Genomic DNA, 16,179 nt, shown 5'->3' with positions numbered 1-16,179 from the left:
TGTCCACTTACTAGAGTAGTACCTTTATTCAATACATTTACCATAGTAGTATACAATTCACTTACGTTACAGTAGCTGTAAAAATAAATTCTCATTAAAATCCTTATATAAGCTAAGCATCAACACCGGTGGATATGGCTTTCTTCTGGAATTCTTCAGAACCAATAACCTCGTCCAAAGTTTGATCGCTATCCTTCAAGTCCTGCTCGATAGGGGTAGTTTCTTCAATCTTCTTATACAAAATTGGGAAAGCAATGACCAAGGAACCAGCTAACAACCCCCATGTCGAGCCATAGATGGCCCGATAAGGTTTAAGGTCATTATCCAAGGACCAAGCAATTGCTGCACCAGCACTTTGTAATCCCTTGTAGTATCCTGCATAGATAGCAGCTTTTCTTGCAGAATTAGTGATTGCACCCATGATCCAATAAGCATAACATTGCCAGACGGCATCAAAGAAGCCATAAAACATATAAAGAAACATAGGGCCAACGTATCTGCTACCATCTGAAAAGTCAATAGGACTGGTAATGACATCTGCTCTGGTATGGTTCCTTTCCCATAAGAAACCAAGACCCCAGATTAGTTGGGTCAAGCAGAAAACAACAACCCAGCCAATTAAACCACGAGATCTTCTTGAGTACTTCTTGAAATCAAGAAGAAGACCGATTGCCAAAGAGCCAAACATTTGCATAAGCCAAAAAAGACAGGAGTTCAAAGCCCTGGTTCTAACGGTGAAGTTTGTTGTGTTGAAATCGGACTGTTCATAGGTATAGAACCAGTTAGAGGCAAAAAATAGAGGGAAGAGGAAAAGAATCCAAGGCTCTCTCATAAGCACGCGGAACAACTCCCTCATTTCACCATTAAAGGACGGATGCTTCTGGTAGATGACTTTGGAACCATCGGTTCTTCTGACATTCTTAACAGGTAGCAAGAACAATGCAAGAACGAAACCAACAATTGTAAGGATTAAAAATGCAACGTAAGTACCGTCAGTAACAGTAGAGCTACTGTTGTGCATATTTTGGCCTAAAGGAATTAGGGATCCGATAACACCACCCAAGTTAAAGATACTCCAGAAGATGAACATGTAGGTTCCCTTTTTATCCTCCACGGGATAGGCAAGGTTACAGGTAGACGTAGCCGCCCACAAGGTGGCAGCAGTAATACCCAACCAGGCACCGGCAAAGATAATGAAGCCCTGATTCTGAGTGTGCTTATAACAGAGGAAAGAAGCAATATAGATGGAGTAACCAGAACCTCCAAAGGCCAAAGCGTATCTAACACCAATCAAGTTGACGATAGTACCGGAGAAGAAACCAACCGAAGCAAAGGTAGAATAAAGAGCAATATTAGCTTTGTTGGCCAAAGAAGGAGAGGAAAGACCTGCACCTCCCATACCAGACAAGGCATTGAACATACCCGGACACATGAAGCATACAAAGGAAACCATAATGATTTGAGAAAGACCGTTCGAGTAAGGTGGAAGCTTACCAAATATACGGCGATTATACCATTTGGAATTATCGTAGATACTTCGTTTAGTTTCAGAGACACGAAGGGAGTCTGAAGAGGATGGAACATCAACCACAGCAGTTCCAGCGGGAGATTTTGTTTCGCTTTCTATTTGAGACATAGTTGAGTTGTGAGTTTATATAGATAAATGGCCGGAAAACGAGACATCAAGTAGTGGAGGAAAGTCTCCTGTTATATATAGTAGGAAAGCACCGAATTCCCAAATATAACAGATCTTTGATGTCTGAGATAGAGAAGAAAATAGAGAGGGGAAAAATGTTTCATTACAAGCCGCTTGGTTTCCGTTATCTGTCTCGAAGAAATAGTCCAAAGTCGTCCAACTTTGCTTGTTATCGGTTGTTACATTTGCTTTCGATAAGTTTTTCCGCTTATCAATGGTTCTAAAATGCAACGTATTTTTTGGGGGCTCGCTTACGTGGGGTAATAGAGAGAGAGAGCTTGACAATAATAAATATAAATAAATAGAGTGCAACGTTGGATAATAAGGTTAACTAACCTTCCAAGGAATATCCAAGATCCTTACCCTTCATTTGCTCAGAAACTTGCTTTAACCTATCGGCCATGATATTGATCTCATTGTTAGTAGGCTCAAACTGATCCAACCAGTCAGCAACGCCGTGCTGAAGAACGAGTCTTGCTCTATTCTTTCCATTTTTGTAATTACCGTAGGAGCCATGTAAGGTGACCCTTTCTCTCTTGGTAGAATAGGTGGCCCTGTGGAGTATGTTAGGATTGTAAAAAGCACAATCTCCTGGCTCTAGATGAACCACTAATTGACCAGTGATTGGCTCGAATTTCAATTTTTGTCTCTCCTCAGCTGTTCTTGGTCTGGCGTGTGACTTAGGAACAACTATAAGGTTAACATCATCCTTCAAAGCAAGATTAAACTGAGCCCCGGAAAATGCACATCTCTCCAGTATTTCCATCTCCTTCTCATCGCTGGCACTATTTTCCACATCGTCTCTGTGCCAACGAAGATCGAAATCCTTCTTGGTGGGATTGATAAGCATATTAAACAATTCCATATTGAGATCTTCTGTCTGAAGAATATCTTTAACTACATTTAGAACTTTCTCATCCGTATACAATTCTTGGAATTGCTTACCAACAGAGCCCCACTTTGGATGCATCAAATGGGTGACTCCCCAGATATCCGGCTCATCTTCTGGCTTATCCCAAGGTGGAAATTGCTTACCGTTAAACCTGACAAATGGCCAGTCACCATTTCTAGCCTTACCGATTTCCTCGCGAGACAATTTCAAGAATTTCTCGATCTCATCCCGAGAAAGGAGTTGTTTGATAACGGTGTATCCGTTTTCGACAATTTCGTCGTGATATTTGTGAGGTAGAGTAGAAGGCATGGTTAATTGAAGGAGCTGTTGGAAACTTTTCTGAATCAATCAATTGATCTAAGATCCCTTATTTATAATAGTTGTCGAGCTGTATGTTCTTCTAGCTGGTTTCCCCACATCCGAGTAATTGTCTACTGGTTGCATTACTTGGACTATTTTAATCACCGGGAAAAAATAGAGATAGCCTTAATTGCGATGTAACATTCTGTAAAATGTTGACTCCACTGCGACATTTTTTTGATAGGAATCCAACCAACGCGACACAAACGCCAGTCACTGTATGCTACATACATAGTATTTCCCGCTTGCTGGACCAGAAAAATCAGAGAGGCTACAGATGTTCCCGGCCATATATATATATCTATATGGACATTCATAGACATTCATAGCTGCTGCGGATTGCTAACTGTATAATTTAACGTTGTACAGCGGATTCAATGGAACTGACTATTACTAAGGACATAGGAAACGACCAAGTTATTGGAGGTGACCAAGTTGTTTCTGTTAAGCAGCAAGAACAAGAAGATTTGTTGTCTGAAGACTTGGTACCTTCTTCTGCTCTATCTTCAGCGTCAAACTTGTCGTCCTCCATAGAAGGCGAAGAGGCTACACTGGACTCGATGCTGGGTCAAATAGAGATGCAGTTTTCCCGAGATAATGTTCCATATTTGGTTGAGGAACTATATCAAGAGTTGAACAATGCTTATGACGGTCAATCAGATAGAGCCATGTTATCCACTGAGACTGTTGCTCCATCTGGTCTGGAGAGAGGTACGTTTCTTGCCATTGATTTGGGAGGTTCCACGTTGAAAGTATGCGTCATTAGCTTACTTGGAGAATCCAAATATAGGATCTTGGCACGCAAGACGTGGGAGATCTCTAACGACAGGAAAGTAATAAATCTCGATTTCTTCCGGATGATGTGCGACTGTGTTGAGGAGGTGTTGAAGATGGGTCGGTTTTTTGACGACCAAGAAATCATATCCACAGGAATTTCATGGAGTTTCCCCTTCACCCAGACCTCCCCGAACAACGGCTACATCTACGTTGTAAGTAAGGGCTATTCGTTGGATAGTGATACCAAGGGAAAGAACTTGGCGGATCTTTTTTCGAACGCAATGCTGCAGGAGAAGGGCATCACCGTGCGGGTTCACGCTGTTGTCAACGATGCGGTCTCGGTATATCTTTCGGGTTCGTATGCTCATTCTTGTTGCCTTGGATTGGTTCTTGGAACTGGAACTAATGCATCTTTTGTTGTTGGCAACCGTGTTGTGAACAGCGAGCTCTCATTCTTTGGCTCGTGTTTTGCATCCATTCTAGCCAAGAATTCGATCGATAGAGGAGTATGTTCGCACTATGCAGATATTCCTTTGGACAATTATATGCGTACTAAATATGGTGTTTACCAGCCCTTGGAGTACATCTGTGGAGGTAGATATCTCGGTGAGACCTTCCGTTTGGGAGTCGTCCAAGGTGCTTCCTCTGGGGAATTGTTTGAAGATCAATTTGTTGAGCTTTCTCAGTGTTCGGCATTTACTACGCCGTATCATCTTCAAACAGACGTGGTGTCGAAGATCTCTGAATGCTCATACATCGAGGCGAAGGCATTGTTTGATGAAAGGTTTGCTCTTGAGCTTTCTGTTGAGGATCACGTGAAAATTAAGCGCCTCGTCGATGTTCTTACAGACCGTGCAGCTACAGTAATGGCCTCGATGTTAATGGCCTGTGCAAAATTTGTTAACGATCATTTTAAAGGAGAAGTTAGAGAAGATAAGATTCGCATAGACTTTGTGGGCTCTCTTCTTCAGTATTATACAGAGTATAGGAAAAGTGTTGAGGTAGTTCTTGACAGGTTCCATGAACAGCTTGGACTGCCTGCATTTGAACTAATACATATTGATGATTCGAGTATCTTAGGTGCGGCGGTTTCTGCTGCTGCGTTTAAGCACCTGCTTTCCTGATCAACAACTACTTATCTCTACTGATCAACAACTACTTATCTCTACTTATCTACATAACGCAATAAAATCAATGTCTAATACCACCGTTTAAATGTTACATCAGTTTATAGGCAACCTTTTTTTCCGCGCCCGGAAATTCATTACGAGGATTCTCGATATCGGCAATCAGCAAGAAGCAAACCTCTCATCTCCTCTTGAATAGATCACCATTGTACGACAATGAACGACGAATTCGCACAGTTTTTCTTGCCTGGTCTGGAGTTTGATGATACTCTGTTCACTTCGCTCTCCCGTCAGCCCTCGATACGTTCCGTATCGGATAATTCGGAAAAACCTATTCTTATCACATCTCGCACCGGATCTGATGATATTTCTGTTGTCGATGATACCGTTTTCCCCGATATTAGGGGGGTCAGAACGTCGCATTATTCTAGTCTAGTGCCTCTAGAGGCCTCCGAGGCTTCACCACGTACTCGCCAGGCTGTTTTTCACCAGGATTATGATGGTGGTTCCGCAGTTAAATATCAGCAGGCTTCTTCCACTTCAACTTCTTTTCCACAAGATTTATGGGGCTTATCCTTTCCTCCGAGTCAGATTTATACCCCATCCAGTATGACGTCAATTAGCCAGTGGCTCGGGTCTGACTCAAGATCTCCAATTGGTTTGCATGCGAATGATTCTAATGCATCCATTCGAGCTTTGGATGAAATAGGTATGCCTATATACCAGACTTCTCCAAATCAAGATTCTTTGGCCAAAAATCGTTCTCTTTCTGCTAAAAAATTAAAGAATGTTACAGAAACGTCAAATAAATCTGAGTCTTGTCACCAAAAAGGCAACCCTTTGGCTTTGAAAACCGTACCACCACCATCGGTTCCTCAACTAATAAACGTTTCCGGGGAGCCGGTCTTCTTTTCTGCTTCAGGTAATCTGGATGGTCGATTCTACTCTAGCAACAAATATCTCGCTACTAGCAAGAAGGATGAATTTCCGATAGCTTGCTATAGAAGGAATTATATTGTTCTTGAGACGGTACTTGAATTCTCTGATCTTCCCCATGTTCTGATTTGTGAAGATGGATCTCGATGTAAAGTGCGTTCCATTAAGATGTCCGTTTCATCATCTTCGAACTTTTCTAGTAGTCCAGTGGATCTTTCACTTTTCATAAATCACAAGAAATCCATCAAAGCACCCCAAGGGTTACAGGAAACTCTAATGGAATCGTCAACGATTGCGTTGGACCCATCTAAAGGAAAACAGAAAATCGTGTTAAACAGATTTCAGTTCAAGAAAGCAACCCCTAATAACGGTAAACGAGTTATCAAAGATTATTACTATTTAGATGTTAGGATCGACCTTGTGGTATTGGGTTCAGATGGAATCGAGAAAGAAGCTTCCCTTACCATGTTGAAGTCGAATGCGATATCGGTTAGAGGTAGGAATCCATCCTTCTACAATGATAAAATGGATATCTTCATTAAAGAGGATGAGCACGGCAAGACCTTGCGAAAGCGACTTTCAAAACCTCTGGTTCCTCAAAAGGTCACTGAAGAAAACAAAACCCCACAAAATATAACCCTAAAGATCCATTCCAGATACAAGTATTTTCCTATCAAGTCAAATTATTATCTACCCCCCTTACGCGCTTACTATCTACCGCATAGTGCAGCTCACAGAGAAGTTAAGGTTGACGATTTGAGGTTGAAGAGAAGAATGAGCAATGTCCCAACATATAACTTCTTTATCCGTCGTAAAGATAAGGTTACTAGCTGAAACCTATACTAAGGGCCTACATCAGAATGCTGAAACAAAATTTTCAAATTTTGACTCAAAGGTATCTATTTATAGAGTCTAGAATATAAATCTAATCTATGGGAAGAGAAGTAGGAGAGGATGTCTAACAATTAATAAAAGATTGCGATTAAGGAAATGCTCTTTCGCAACTAGGAAGTGAACGAAAATGATAAATGTCTGTATGCTTAGAAAATCAAGCTGACCATGCCCAAGAAGATGGTCATAAGAAGTGAATTTCCATCGGTGAATCTTGCGGCTGCTGCGGAGAAAGTGGATACATCTGGGAGTATGGAGCTGGCCTGATGTGATGTTTGAATAGTGGTTAGGAGCGTCGAGGAAGGAGTGACTGCCTCTGATTGCGTCTCTGAGTTTATCTCAGTTCCCGAGTTCTGTGAAAGTTCAAAAGAACTCGAAACCTTAGATGTTGAAGACTGAAGAGATTCTTCAGATTGATTTTCAGATGTTGCGACTGTAGAGGAATGTTCCGAAGCAGCGTTTGAACCCGTATTAGTAATGGTACTAGAATAAGGCTTTGAAGTTGTCGTTGACTCAACGGATGTTTCTGAGTCTTTTTTGGAACATCCTGAGGAGCAACTAGTTATAGTAACTTCTGTTGTAAGGATATCCGTTTTCGTCTCCTTAGTTTTTTCTGTGAGATCTGTTCTAGAATTGGTGGACTCAGCACTAGAGTCTGTACTAGAATCAACGGAGTTCAAACTAGAATCAGTGGACTCAGTACTAGAATCAGCACTAGGATTAGCGGTGTTTGAACTAGAAGCAATGGACTCGGTACTAGGGTCCGTACTAGGGTTTGTACTAGAATCAGTATATTCAGTTTCAGGATCGATGCTGGATTCAGTCGACTCAGTACTAGAATCTGTGGAGTCGGTAGCAGTATCTATGGAGTCGGTACTAGAGTCAGTAGCAGAATCCGTTGATTCAGTACTAGAATCCGTTGACTCGGTGGAGTCGGTAGTAGTATCTGTGGAGTCAGTACTAGAGTCAGTTGACTCAGTGGATTCGGTTGACCCGGTAGAGTCGGTAGTAGTATCGGTGGAGTCGGCACTAGAATCGGTTGACTCAGTACTAGAATCAGTTGACTCAGTAGAATCGGTGGTAGTATTGGTAGAGTCGGTACTAGAATCCGTTGACTCAGTAGACTCGGTAGTAGTATCCGTGGACTCGGTACTAGAGTCAGTAGCAGAATCCGTTGATTCAATACTAGAATTGGTTGACTCGGTTGAGTCGGTACTAGAATCTGTAGACTCACTAGAGTCGGTACTAGAATCCGTGGACTCAGTAGAATCAGTTGACTCAGTTGATTCTGTACTAGAATCGGTTGATTCAGTGGACTCGGTTGTGTCGGTACTAGAATCTGTAGACTCAGTGGAGTCGGTGGACTCAGTAGAGTCGGTAGTAGTATCTGTGGAGTCGGTACTAGAGTCGGTACTAGAATCCGTGGACTCAGTAGAATCAGTTGACTCAGTAGAATTGGTGGTAGTATTGGTAGAGTCGGTACTAGAATCCGTGGACTCAGTAGAATCAGTTGACTCAGTTGATTCTGTATTAGAATCGGTTGATTCAGTAGAGTCGGTAGTAGAATCAGTGGAGCCCGTTTCGCAGATGGATGGTGCATCAGGCTCATCAACAATAACGACAGTACTTGTCACCGTACTACCTGCTGTATCAGTAGTGATGGTTTCCAAAGCATATGTGTCTGAAGTGCATCCAGTAGTTTGTGTGATTGTACTAAAAGGGAAGGAAGCAGTAGAAGACGAGCATTCTCCTCCGATACTGATAAACTGATAGACGTACTCCGAGAAATCCTCGATAACTACGTTTGTAGGTGTAAGCACGTTGAAAAGCAAAGAAGCGGCACCATCCCAATTATTATAAAGCAGTCTTATTGGATAATAAGATCCTTCCTCCATATAGACATACGCAACACCCGCTCCATTGACGTCTGAGTTACGCTCCCAATAAGCACCAATAGTAGGTTCGGTGTCATCTGTTTCTGATGAATTGCAGCAAGAAACTCCGTTACCAAACCAGACAAGAACAGCATCATCAATTGCTTGAAGTTGAAATATGAATAATCCTGTTTCCCGTGCATAAAAGTAACCGCTAAGTTCAATAGTCATATTGGATACTGTAATTTCGGCACCATAAAGTTCAGCGGTAGTTGTATCAAGGGGAGTTGTTTGGAATTGAGGCTCGGTAACATGGCTCACTTCGGTAATAAAACCAAATTCTTGGTAGCTTGACATTAACCAGCTTGTGTCAAAATCTGAACTATCTCCCCAGATAGCAGTGTTCGAGTGAGGATAGGAATAGAATTTTGCATTGAAACCGGATTCAGAAGCAACGTCATCGCCATAACTGCAGCCAACACCAGGCTTAATTTGAGCAGTAACAGTGGTTTGTACACTTGTTGGAATACCCAAAACCAACGTTTCCTGAAATAAAAGGAAAATACTGAGGAATAAAGCTGAAAACATGGTATTTATCAGTGGTCTTAGTTCGATTTGTTCCTACCGCAGGCAGTATTGAGGTTGTGAGGGCACATATTACGGATTGGCTTCAATTTATACTACTTTTGCTTCTTTTCTTAGTTTTTTGCTCTATTATTTGCAGACATGACAAACCCGCATAGCTTCAGCTCCTTTCCGCTTTGGGACGACTTCAAAATATTTAGATGCATGAAACTGCTCGCTTAACTTCTCTTGCATTGCAAATTGCTTTTTTTGTGGATCGTTCCACTAATTGCCATATACACAGATTTTCTGGTGCATTTCTATGCATATAGAAAGTTCTGACCTGTAGAATGTAAAAGATCCTCTGTACGTCTTAGAATGGTAAATCTATGCACGCCTAGCATAAGACTTTTAGGCAAGGCGATACATCTCAAGAAGGAACTCTACCTTGATGATAACCGATTCTTGATAAATTTCTCTCTGCATCTTTCCCCCTTCTTTTGCCAACTGTATCCGGCAACAAATACGCGGATTACTCTTCTTTGAAGAACATTTATTTCTTCTTTCCCCGAAGGTGCATATAAATTTTTTGTGGAAAAGGCATTTTAAAATAAGCAAGTGCGGATTATCAGTTCTTCTGCATGATAGTTAAGTGTGAAAGCACTCTCTAATTGGTTACGCATAGAAAACTAATCCAGTTGCCAAGTGTGAAGAAATTCGTTGCCTTCCTAAACGGGTATTGCTAAATCTAAAATACATCCAAATGTCATTTCTCCAGCAAAATTGTGTGGCCATCGTCTCAACACAGCGTTTTTTTTTTTGTTCTATGCCTTAGCGTTCGCGTAATACCACTAGGCTTGGCCGTAAACGCGTAGCAAACTGTATTGCAGAAGCCGGCGACCGTATTTAATTTTTTGGTAGCCATACTCATGCAGCATGATGTGACCAATCTTGTAGATGAATTCCAAGTAGGATAATTTTAAGCATTGGACCACCCCCCTCTGTCAACATCACAATTTGAGAGAAAGCACTTTAACCCAATGCATGGAACAATAGGGCTTAGCCATTCAATTAATCCATTTTCAAAATTTTTGGTACACAATGCAGTCTAAACTTTACCTGACGGTTGTCTAAAGTCAAGTAGTTGTTGTGCTGTGCTGGGTCATACGATAAAAAATGATCGTACGACTCGGCTATAAAATTAATAGACCAGCGTTCTCGAGTATTTGCCGAGGCGATGCACGAGTGCGTGCACATTCCTTTCTAGAGCCATATTTGGAAAGCAGATGCTGAGGAGGCCGAGCATTGATTACTTTATTAGACGGCAGGAAATATTTCATTCGTATATTTTTAGTGCCGGCCGTATTTTTTTTGTGCCGGCCGTATTTACTTGTGGGTGGGTTCTTCTCTTGGGACACGGACAACCCGCATCATCGCTTTGTATGTATGTTAAAAATCTATTTTCAGAGGGTTCACAATTCAGCCTTGCAAGTGAAGTAACCGTTGTTGCATTTACTGCAATGATGATTAAACTCAAAAACGAAGGCATGAATGATGACTGTTTTCTAAAGAATACTTACTGTAGGATGAATTTAGTCGGTTCTGGATTGAAGACTCATGTTTACATCCAAAGCATTTTGAACTGCAGGAATTTTGCCAATTGTCTCAATCCAAGCCTTTAGATATGGAAGCTTTTTGATATTGTCCTCGAAGCCTACCGTTTGCCCTGGTCGAATCCATGGATACACGGTGATATCCGCGGGACTGATGTGATCACCAACTAGATAACCAGTACCATTACTTTTCAATCTTGTGTCAATTACACGGAGCAATCTAACCATCTCGTCGAACTGTTCATCAATAGCAGGCTGGTTCTTTTCTTGAAGATTATTTAGGTACTTCCACTGAACCTTTTTCGGACAAAAACCAGACAGTTCAAAGAATAACCACTCTAATTCCTCATAGTACTCCTTCGAGCCCAAGGCATAACTGTATTTGCGCTCCTTGTCGTACTTGTCAGCAAGATATAGCAAAATCGCGGCAGATTCATTGACAAAGGTAGTGGAGCCATCGATATCAGTGGAGGCCAAGGTTGGGATTTTACCGTTGGCATTGTGTTCTAAATACCAGGGCTTTTTCTGTTCCTTTGCAGCCAAATCGACTGGGTGCAAATAATAATTAATTTCAAGCAATTCCGCCAATATCATAGGTCTGGCGCCGTTCGAAGTGGACCATGTGTAAAGAAATGGATACGGAGCTGTGGCGTCCTTCACCTCGGGACCTTGTTCGGCGATGATTTGTGCAGTCATATCTCGTGTTGGAACAGAATAACAAAAGTTCACTGATTTCCTAAGTGCTACTAGACAAGGAACAATCTATGAATTGGAATACTAAACTCCAGAGTTCTACAATCATGTTCGAATACCCAAATTAAGGCAGTGAGGAATAACTGTGGCGTCGCTCATCGTACCTATGTTGTTCCGAACCCAAGTCAGGCTGTACCGGTCCGATAGCAGGGATACTCAACCGAATGAAAAAAATTGCGGAATATAATTTCTTTATTGGGAAGCAGGTATTCGAAATAGGTCCTTGGTCTACAGTATTCTTTTACTTGATCAGGAACTCATACCCTGGTGGTACCATAGCATTAAGACTGAAAATACCGACTTCATTCATTGGCAGATATATAGGCTTCTAATGCCATTGTTTGTTTTGTACAATCTTAAATCAATACGGCTCTCTCAGTTAAATGTATGGGAAACGATAACTCTACGCTAGTTTAAGATACCCGTGTAACGCAGAGAGTTTAGTTAAGCTTTTGAAAAACGCAAATAGAACTATCATTGAAATTATTTGAAAACTATATGTTCACATCTAAAAATCGTCTAATTAGTCTTCTCCTCAAACTTCAAAGGCTTCTCAGGAGCTGGATCTAAGATACCAGCGGCATCGATCAACTTAACCTTTGGATTTAAGGTCAAACCGAAACCGGGGTTGTCCAACTGGGATAGGTGAAGATAACCCTTTGTTGGGACGGTCTCGTTGGTGAACAAAGCACCGAACACTGGCAAAACAGACTTCGAATCTGGGGAGTTGGCCAAGTACTCCTGGAATGGAGTGTTATTCTGCGAAGCAACAAAGTGATACGAGTACTGACCAGAGGCATGTGGCACAACTGGAATATCGTAGGCTGCAGCTTGAGCAGCGATCTTCAATAGCTCTGTCATACCACCAACCCACATAACATCTGGCTGCAAGATATCGATGTTTCTTCCCTCAATCAACTTCCTGAATCCATACTTGGTGTACTCGTGCTCACCCGTAGTGAATTTCATATTTGGATAGGCACGTTTCAAAAGGGCATAACCATCAAAGTCATCTGGATGTAAAACTTCCTCCCACCAGTTGATGTCCAAATCCTGAGTAGCCTTAACCAAGTCGATGGTGTATGAAACATTCAACGACATGTAACAGTCAACCATCAATGGGAAGTCTGGTCCAACGGCTTCACGATGCTTTCTCAAAAACTCAACGTTCTTTCTTAGACCTTTATGGCCTTCATCAGGACCGAATGGAAGAGCGACCTTACCTCCCCAGAATCCCATCTTCTTGGCTGCCTCTGGATCACATCCAGTACAGTAGAAGTCGATTTTCTCTCTAGTTGCACCACCAATCATCTTGTACACAGGCTCATTTCTGATCTTTCCGAGCAAATCCCAAAGGGCCAAATCAATAACTGAAATAGTGGCCATAGTAACTCCCTTTCTACCATAGAACATAGATGCACGGAACATCTTGTCCCAGAGAAGGTTGATGTCTCTTGGATCAGCACCGAGAATAAATCTCTCAAAGTGATGCTGAACGAGCCAACATGCGATAGGTCCACCGAAACCAGTGGCGAAACCCTTGGTACCATCGGTGGTCTCGATCTCAACACAGAAAGATCCCAAAACATTGATACCCCATGAAGTTCTTGAAGCTCTGTACTCTTCGAACTTGGACATTGGGTTAGAGATGTAGTTATCCACTAACCAGTGACCTTTGGCGACATTGTGGTAGTCACCACCAATACCTTTACCCTGGAGAAGGTAGGTCTTAATGGCCTTGATGCGTGGGAATTCCACGACTGTTTTTGAAGTTAAAGCTGTCATTGATGTTTAAAAATACTGCTTACTTGATGTTGTGAGTTCTGAACAAAATAGAAAACAAAAAAAGAGCATCTCTACGCATCCTTATATACCCTACATGTCTCAGCCTGCTGTCAGGCTGTCGTTGACATCCCCCAAACTTCGGTCGGGTGAACCTTGGCCTAGTTTGAGATGGTTCGGTTCAATGATTGTCCGACAGAAATCAATGATTTTTTTTCTCTTTTTCTCTTTTTCTCAACGTTTTTTTTTTCTTGGTTTTTATGTTTTATGTTTTATGTTTTATGCTTTATGTTCGTTAGCTAAATATTCATTTATGTAAAATAAGTTAAAGCCCTTGATATCCGCCAATCCCGTATTCATTTCCAATCATATGAAAATAATACAAGGTTATAAAATTAAGAAGTATCTATCGTTCTCCAGTGCAGCAGTTCTCTCATTGCTGCGAAATATTGTTGTCTAGGTAACCAAACAAGTCCTCAAACCCGTATGATGACGCATCAAACTGAAATGCCTCCAATGGCATGCTCTCCTGCTGATTTGCGTCACTTAAAATGTACTTTGTAGCCATCCCTTGCAAATCAAGGGTTGATTGAGAAGCGCTCGGTGGATGAGTAGTCGTAGACTGACCTTCGAGAACGGCGAGTTTGTTCGCAAGAATCAATGAGAGCAAATCGGTGTTGATTCTCATGTCAGCAATGGCCTGGGATGGAGCCATCTTGTCGTCATCCTCTTCACTTTCAGCGTCATTGGGGCTAGTATCTGATACCGCGCTGCTGACAGATATATTCAGATTGATCAACTGCCTCAAAATTTTGTTGTACTTTTGAATTGCAGGACAGTAGTTTCCAACTCCCTGGAGAATGTTGCAGAATAACTTCAGCTTGATATTCATGCTATTCTTGTCAATAGTCTTGCCATCTTTTTGACTGAAGATACTGTCTGCAATGAGCAATCTCGAACAGACCCAGATATTGAATCCATAGTGAGGACCAAGATACTCCAACAACTTGACACCATTCTCGCTCTCGTATTCCATTATTTGCTTTGCCAATGCTGAGATGCTGTCCACCGAAGATGTACATATTTTCCTAGACAGCTCTGAATGCTTAAACGCATAAGACTCCAGATGGGGGTAACCATAAGCACTGTGCATTTTTATCAAGGCAATATTATAGGCAGAGTGTAACAAGACCATGCTAGATAGTTCTGCTCCTGAACCACGAATATCTAGCACGTTAGAATTCAAAAGAAGCTTATATTTCAAAGGTAATCTATCCTTCCACTCACGAATATCTGTTTCTATCTGATGGAATGATACAAACCATTCACCAACGGCACCCTTATCGCTGATATCACGAGGCTGAGCCAAAAAAGAATGAACTCCTCTAAAAATCTTTATGATTTGTGTATAGTAACTAAAGGCATCGTAGAAATCTTGTCCGTCCTTATCGCTGCCACTGGGGAACAGTGCGCCGTTACTTCTTCTGCTTTCTAGCCAAGCAGTAGTAGAAAAAGGCGCTGAAAACTGAATCTCTGAGTTAGGAATTCGCAAGGGGGTACCAGAAGCAAAGGAGCTAAACACATCCAATATGGCAATACCCCAAACCAATCTTCTTCTATCTTCTTCGTCCAACCAATCTACAGGTTCTTTCAAGATTTTGGCTCTCTTAGTACGGATCACCTTCGTATTAGTCGACGAAACAGAACCCGTAGATGCAGGTGAATGGCCGTCCCTATAGGAAGAAGGAAGTGTAGGTATTCTCTGTCTGATATCCGACATATTTAGACTGATTACGCCCGTTGCTGCGATACCAATGACAGACCACGATTCAGTGCCACTACCATTGGCCACTCTATGGAAAGCCATCAAAGTGATGGCCTGTAGTTGAGGAATCGATGAAATAGCATAGCATTCCAAGATGATTTTCTCCTTGCATTTGTTGATTAGGTCATCCTTTTCAGCAGCCGTCAGCTTAATATCAAGATCAGGCGATGTATACTGAAGAGCATTCAGTATTATAGCGAAAGACACAACAGGGGGCTCTTTTGTTGGTCCCTGAGGATGCGATAGAACATGTTTAATGTAGCGTTCGATCTTTGCCTTTGTGTAGTGTGGATGGACAATGGGAAACACTGAAAATACTCTGACAAAGAAGATGTCGATTAGTCTGCGAACCGTACTGATTCTCGGCAGTCCGTCATAGAACGGAGGGTCTTTGATGTCTATTTGTGTGGGAGGCTGCTGTACCTGTACGGTGTGAGTCATCTGTAGAGTTAACTGTTGGCTACTCTCTGATGGCATCAGTTGTTGTTGTTGTTGTGGCTGTATTGGCTGTTTGGGGGCCTGACTGAGCTGTTGTTGCATTTGGGGCTGACTAAGCTGCAGCTCCATGGCTCTCAAGCGCTGCTCGTAAACGCGACTCTGATCTTCGAGCTGCGTCAGCCTTCTCAAAACATCCTTTCCATAGCCTGGCTTCAAACCCGGTTTACTCACTAGAGAATACACACATACAAGACCGTGCTTTCGACAGTAACCACAATCTTGGCCCGAATCACATTTCAACTTCTTGGCCCGGCACACATCACACGATTTCGACAGCTTCTGGTGGGAATTCAAGCTTCTGCTGCTCATCTGTCTGTTGCCTGTTTTCGCTTATTGGTTCATGAGTCTCGATTCGATCCAACGAGCCGAGGTACAAGTGTCGTTGTATCATTATAAAAATTGCTTAGATTCTCATTTTGGTCTAAAGACCCTCACCGCGGGGTAATTTCGTCCTCGGAAAATTAATGTCCCGGTTCGGAGGATAGTTGTTCACTTTTCTCCAAGACGAAGCAAAGTTTAGCATATAAATTGCGGGCTGAATGATGAAGCTGTTGAACTAAGTCAACTAACCAACTCATCGAACCGATCGCA

General features: G+C 42.0%; 8 protein-coding genes across 8 annotated transcripts; 2 read left to right on the top strand and 6 right to left on the bottom strand.

The window, feature by feature from the left end:
• Positions 1 to 112: 112 nt before the first annotated feature.
• Positions 113 to 1,636, bottom strand: FOA43_001980 (uncharacterized protein; the record flags this gene model as incomplete). Its single annotated transcript, XM_038922285.1, has 1 exon — positions 113 to 1,636. The coding sequence occupies one exon, from the start codon at positions 1,634 to 1,636 to the stop codon at positions 113 to 115; it is 1,524 nt and encodes a 507-aa protein (XP_038778213.1).
• A 391-nt stretch (positions 1,637 to 2,027) lies between these two features.
• Positions 2,028 to 2,897, bottom strand: FOA43_001979 (uncharacterized protein; the record flags this gene model as incomplete). Its single annotated transcript, XM_038922284.1, has 1 exon — positions 2,028 to 2,897. The coding sequence occupies one exon, from the start codon at positions 2,895 to 2,897 to the stop codon at positions 2,028 to 2,030; it is 870 nt and encodes a 289-aa protein (XP_038778212.1).
• Positions 2,898 to 3,325: 428 nt separating this feature from the next.
• FOA43_001978 (uncharacterized protein) lies at positions 3,326 to 4,849 on the top strand (the record flags this gene model as incomplete). The annotated part of the gene is made up of 1 exon (XM_038922283.1): positions 3,326 to 4,849. One exon carries the CDS (start codon positions 3,326 to 3,328, stop codon positions 4,847 to 4,849), a length of 1,524 nt encoding a protein of 507 aa, XP_038778211.1.
• Positions 4,850 to 5,068: 219 nt separating this feature from the next.
• Positions 5,069 to 6,622, top strand: FOA43_001977 (uncharacterized protein; the record flags this gene model as incomplete). The annotated part of the gene is made up of 1 exon (XM_038922282.1): positions 5,069 to 6,622. One exon carries the CDS (start codon positions 5,069 to 5,071, stop codon positions 6,620 to 6,622), a length of 1,554 nt encoding a protein of 517 aa, XP_038778210.1.
• A 91-nt stretch (positions 6,623 to 6,713) lies between these two features.
• Positions 6,714 to 9,141, bottom strand: FOA43_001976 (uncharacterized protein; the record flags this gene model as incomplete). Its single annotated transcript, XM_038922281.1, has 2 exons — positions 6,714 to 6,718; positions 7,239 to 9,141. 2 exons carry the CDS (start codon positions 9,139 to 9,141, stop codon positions 6,714 to 6,716), a joined length of 1,908 nt encoding a protein of 635 aa, XP_038778209.1.
• A 1,568-nt stretch (positions 9,142 to 10,709) lies between these two features.
• On the bottom strand, positions 10,710 to 11,426 carry FOA43_001975 (uncharacterized protein; the record flags this gene model as incomplete). The annotated part of the gene is made up of 1 exon (XM_038922280.1): positions 10,710 to 11,426. One exon carries the CDS (start codon positions 11,424 to 11,426, stop codon positions 10,710 to 10,712), a length of 717 nt encoding a protein of 238 aa, XP_038778208.1.
• A 576-nt stretch (positions 11,427 to 12,002) lies between these two features.
• Positions 12,003 to 13,268, bottom strand: FOA43_001974 (uncharacterized protein; the record flags this gene model as incomplete). Its single annotated transcript, XM_038922279.1, has 1 exon — positions 12,003 to 13,268. One exon carries the CDS (start codon positions 13,266 to 13,268, stop codon positions 12,003 to 12,005), a length of 1,266 nt encoding a protein of 421 aa, XP_038778207.1.
• A 430-nt stretch (positions 13,269 to 13,698) lies between these two features.
• Positions 13,699 to 15,897, bottom strand: FOA43_001973 (uncharacterized protein; the record flags this gene model as incomplete). Its single annotated transcript, XM_038922278.1, has 1 exon — positions 13,699 to 15,897. One exon carries the CDS (start codon positions 15,895 to 15,897, stop codon positions 13,699 to 13,701), a length of 2,199 nt encoding a protein of 732 aa, XP_038778206.1.
• Positions 15,898 to 16,179: the final 282 nt, after the last annotated feature.

The sequence above is a fragment of the Brettanomyces nanus genome, chromosome 2 (genome assembly GCF_011074865.1).
Source record: "Brettanomyces nanus chromosome 2, complete sequence".
Taxonomy (NCBI): domain Eukaryota; kingdom Fungi; phylum Ascomycota; class Pichiomycetes; order Pichiales; family Pichiaceae; genus Brettanomyces; species Brettanomyces nanus.
This window is presented reverse-complemented; position numbering and strand designations above follow the sequence as displayed.